Source organism: Gastrolobium bilobum, unplaced genomic scaffold (assembly GCF_033153095.1).
Source record: "Gastrolobium bilobum isolate Gb01-03AN ecotype WA unplaced genomic scaffold, APGP_CSIRO_Gbil_v1 utg5530, whole genome shotgun sequence".
In the NCBI taxonomy this organism is placed as follows: domain Eukaryota; kingdom Viridiplantae; phylum Streptophyta; class Magnoliopsida; order Fabales; family Fabaceae; genus Gastrolobium; species Gastrolobium bilobum.
The window spans coordinates 102782-107446 of record NW_026896227.1 but is presented as its reverse complement, the minus strand read 5'-3'; the positions used below and the strand labels follow the sequence as shown (position 1 = coordinate 107446).

The 4665-nt window shown below is 36.9% G+C and overlaps 1 protein-coding gene across 2 annotated transcripts; it reads left to right on the top strand.

Annotated features, from left to right (window-relative positions):
* The first annotated feature begins 133 nt into the window (after positions 1 to 133).
* LOC133298360 (fructose-bisphosphate aldolase 3, chloroplastic) lies at positions 134 to 3255 on the top strand. 2 transcript variants are annotated; one of them, XM_061497629.1, is made up of 7 exons: positions 134 to 485; positions 927 to 1196; positions 1294 to 1403; positions 1511 to 1601; positions 2128 to 2397; positions 2615 to 2692; positions 2723 to 3255. In XM_061497629.1, the coding sequence occupies exons 1-7, from the start codon at positions 324 to 326 to the stop codon at positions 2891 to 2893; spliced, it is 1152 nt and encodes a 383-aa protein (XP_061353613.1). In that variant the 5' UTR covers positions 134 to 323; the 3' UTR covers positions 2894 to 3255. The 2 variants fall into 2 exon arrangements, with proteins under 2 accessions (XP_061353613.1, XP_061353612.1); XM_061497628.1 differs by having other exon boundaries at positions 2615 to 3255.
* Positions 3256 to 4665: the final 1410 nt, after the last annotated feature.

Sequence of the window (4665 nt, the reverse complement as noted above, 5' to 3'; positions counted from 1 at the left end):
TTTAACCGTGAGATATCGCCATCATCGAATAAGATAACTTTTGTTTATTTGAAAATAAAAAATAAAAAAAAAAAGTGGTTTGGTGATGGGAGTTTGGTATTGCCGCATGACGGCTGTCTTTATTACCTACCGAGGACGGAGTGGCCGAGATATATACAAAGAGAGTGTGTGTGTTAGCAATAGCAAACCTTGTTTTTCTCTATAAACCCATACAACATCAACATATACACTCACATATCACAGTTTCATTAAACACATCAACAACAACAACAACAACATTGTACTATTACAAACTCTTCTCTTCTCTTGTATTCACAAACTCAATGGCGTGTTCAAGCTTCGCCAAGCTCAACTCTTTGTCTTCCCAGTGGATCGGCAACAACTCCTTCTCTTCTCGCCGTGGATCTTCCCCTCTCATCGCCACTCGCCGAGTTTCCCTTCCGATCCGCGCCGCTTCTTACGCCGACGAACTTGTCCAAACCGCCGTTAGTCCCCTTTTGCATACTCTGTTATCTTTCTGTTTTTTTTTTTTCTTCTTTCGATCATAACACTTAATTTGATCCTGCCCTTGTTTAATTCTGTTAAATTCCAACGTATTCGTGCTAGAAAGTTTTTAACTTTGCTTTTGTTGGATACACTATATGTGCCTTTGGTTTTGGTTGTTGATTTACATATTTGGTTAACCACCTACCACTTTTCATTTTGTTCATCAATTTACTATGAGATTTCCTTGAATTTTGCATTGTTTGACTTTTTACTGGTTCTTTAGGATGACGAGATTTTATCTTGGAGGATGCTTTGAGTTGTTGTTGTTGTTCTGTGTTGATCTATTCTAGTTTAGTTATCAAGATAACTTTTTCTTCTTTTGACAAAAAGAGAAGCTTGAATACCGGTAATTTAATTTGATTTGTTTCTTGGTTGTATAGAAAACTATTGCATCTCCTGGTCGTGGCATTCTTGCAATTGATGAGTCAAATGCAACTTGTGGAAAGAGGTTAGCATCCATTGGATTGGATAATACTGAGGTCAATCGCCAGGCCTACAGGCAACTTCTGCTGACAACACCTGGCCTTGGTGAATACATTTCTGGTTCCATTCTTTTTGAAGAAACCCTTTATCAGTCAACAGCAGATGGAAAGAAGTTTGTGGACTGCCTCCGTGAGGAGAAGATTGTACCTGGCATCAAAGTTGATAAGGTCTCTTGTTTGTTTGTTTGTGATCTCTATCCTTGCTATCCTGTCTCGCTAATTATAAATTTGCTCGGTAGTTATTTTTTTAGTTTTTTCTTATTAGGGTTTGGTCCCTTTGCCTGGTTCAAACAATGAATCTTGGTGCCAAGGGTTAGATGGATTGGCTTCTAGATCTGCTGAATACTACAAGCAGGGTGCTCGGTTTGCCAAGTGGTAAGTCATTCTTCATTTCTTCTTTATGAAACTTTCTTGTTCATAGGATGCATTGAAATTGAAATTGAAATTGAATTGAGATGGTGGTTTGCTTTTGTAATATACAGGCGGACAGTTGTTAGCATTCCATGTGGTCCTTCTGCATTAGCTGTTAAGGAAGCAGCATGGGGACTTGCACGTTATGCTGCTATCTCTCAGGTATTTTTTCACCCATGAATCTTTGTTTGTTGAAATGAACTCATTCTTAGAGGAATTGATGTGATTTCATAGTTCATCCTTTGGTCCCCTTCACCATACCCTTCTGAAAAGGGTGGTTCTTTCATTTGAAGGGAGTGAAAGTTGGTTATCAGTTTAGTTTGGTCTATGTGACAACTTTAGCAGATATTTTAACAGTCAACTTGTGCACAGGTTGTGTCAATTTTTTTTGAATGGAAACCATATAATTTTTGCTATGTAATGAGCTCTTGTGGCTTGATGCTTGATGTCAGTGTACATAATAAAACACTTGTGTATTGCTTATCTCAAGCAAGGTTTTTCCGCACACTGCACTCGTCCTCCAGCACTGTAACCTCATTCGGTTAATCTGATTGGAAATAGATATAGTACATATGGTACTTTTTGTTTACCTTCATTTTTTAAAAAAGAAGTAAAAGACTACATTTGGTTTTCAGTTTATTTGACCTTTTTAGATTTAATGGACGCCATTTCTTATATTCCATTGCAGGACAACGGTCTTGTTCCAATTGTAGAGCCTGAGATTCTTCTTGATGGGGACCACCCAATTGAGAGGACACTGGAAGTGGCCGAGAAGGTCTGGGCAGAAGTCTTCTTCTATTTGGCTGAAAACAATGTCATTTTTGAGGGAATTTTACTCAAACCCAGCATGGTTACACCTGGAGCTGAACACAAGGAAAAGGCTTCTCCAGAAACCATTGCCAAATATACTCTAACCATGCTTAGAAGAAGAGTTCCTCCTGCAGTCCCAGGAATCATGGTACACTTACTGCTCCTTTTTGTTTTCTCTTCACATTAATTGATTTGTGATATATCATATCTCCCCTGTACAAACTGTTTCTTGATTGTAGCTAATTTGGACGGATGCATGGCAAGCACATCATGATGATACTAATTTTAATGAATTTTTCTTTGAAGATTGCATTCTTAAGTTCAACTAAATTTAACTGGGAACTATGTTCTGTTTGTGTGCTCAGTTTTTGTCAGGTGGACAATCTGAAGTGGAAGCAACACTAAATCTTAATGCAATGAACAAAAGTCCCAACCCATGGCATGTTTCTTTCTCGTATGCACGAGCTCTGCAGAACACTGTGCTTAAGACGTGGCAAGGACGCCCGGAGAATGCAGAAGCTGCTCAGAAAGCTCTTTTGGTGCGTGCTAAAGCAAACTCCTTGGCTCAACTTGGAAGGTATTCTGCCGAGGGTGAAAGTGAGGAAGCCAATAAGGGAATGTTTGTCAAGGGCTATACCTACTAAAAGTTTAGGTGTTTTCGTGCCTTTGTTTTGAACTATTTATCATTCCTTAGTAGCAGTGAATTCTGAGGAGACTTAGATGTTTGTACTTTTTTTCACCCCTAACTTCTAGCAAATGAGTTTGAATAAAGTGAGCTATAAAAGAAAGCTTTTCTTGGTGCAGTCGAGGTTGGGGATTAGTAAAAGTCCACAAGGGAAAGAACATGAGAAAAACAATATTTACTTTGTTATTGGTTATTTGTGCTGTTCAAAGATTTTGCTCTTTGTAGTCCCGTTTGTGATGGGGAACCTCATATTGGCTTCTTCTTTTTTTTGGTAAACAACATATTGGCTTATGTAATCGATTGTTCTGTGAGTGATATATTTATGGGTTATATTATTCTTATGTAATAGGAGATATATTATCTGATGTTGTAGATTTAATCATGTGGATTCACTATTTATTAAAAAAGAGACACAAAAATTGATGGGTCCGTAAGAAGTTATATTATCTTATATAACAATAGAGTAATTGAAAAGTGATAAAAATAATAACCCGACTCTTTTGGTGAAAGACTTTTTTGAATGTATAGTTAATGATCATTGTTTCTGCACGTACGGTGATATTTTAACAATCCAAAGGGATAATGCCGGTCTTTACAAGCTTTCTAATTTGAAATAGAAAATGCTTTTTTTCCTAAGCAAATATTAGCTATAGCTGCTTTGAATTTAAAAAAAAAAAAAAAAACAATCTAAATCTGATTCTGATTACAAGTTGCGTTCAATGAAAAATAAACTAATTTAAAAACGTACTTTCTCCATTTGTGGGGCAGATAATCGTAAGTACTACATAAACAGATGAAATTGTACCATTGTACGAGCCATGTAAAAGCGGCCTTTTAGTCTGTTGGTGGAAGAAACAGATGGAAGCAATAAAGAAAGTCTGAAAAGCCAATGAATCTTAATAATTTTTTTCCTGTTATATTGCATTACTCAAAGCTAAGTGTAACTGAAACTGTAATTTGTATAAGTTTGATCACACTCAAGTTGGCAATGGAATCGCGTCCCTTGTACGTATTGAGACAACGGGCAGAATGTGATCAATTCAAACTTTCCTACATTTTCTCTTTTCAAATTTTTATGATGCTAAACAACCGTTAACAATTTTCTCTTTCACCTACCATATATCCAAAACTAGTTACTTTCATTTTCAATCTCATTTTGCTCACAAAAACAAAAGAAAAGCCTATGAGGTTCTGCATATGTAGGATTTCATGATATCAGAATTAATACTGTACAAAGAATTAATGGGATAAGATACCGGAACTCAAGTATGGCATCAATTCCCGCTAAATGTGCACATCCCTTCAATAATGAATGCATGCTATGAACTACATTCTCCTGTTGTAAGATGACCCTACCACTAACCATCTATTTTCTCGCTGAAGATACAAAGCATCAAATTGGACAGTTAATATCCTCAAGCTTTGATTGGCAATTTCTTGCTTCATGTTATTTTGCTTCAATCAACAATTAGTATCTTCCAATTTCAAAATTGAATCTCTTTGATCTTGGATACGGGCCTGGCTGTTTTCAAGAACAAATTGATTAAGAGATCCAGGACCATACAGTAACAATGCCGCCGCCGCCAAACCTTGTAATAATAAGAGTGCAGAAAAATATGCTGCAGCTGAGGCGCTGCAATGGCTGATGGGTAAAAAGCAGACATGCAGTGATTATATCAACCACATGTCGACGTTGGTAAAGAAAAGTAAAAGGATCACAATTAAGGAGCT

Excerpts from the sequence above, each read along its gene's own strand:
- LOC133298360 (XM_061497628.1), top strand. The coding sequence starts at position 324 with ATGGCGTGTTCAAGCTTCGCCAAGCTCAACTCTTTGTCTTCCCAGTGG. Across the intron at positions 1,197-1,293 it reads CTGGCATCAAAGTTGATAAG|GGTTTGGTCCCTTTGCCTGG; the intron begins GTCTCTTGTTTG and ends TTTTCTTATTAG. Across the intron at positions 2,398-2,614 it reads CTGCAGTCCCAGGAATCATG|TTTTTGTCAGGTGGACAATC; the intron begins GTACACTTACTG and ends TTGTGTGCTCAG.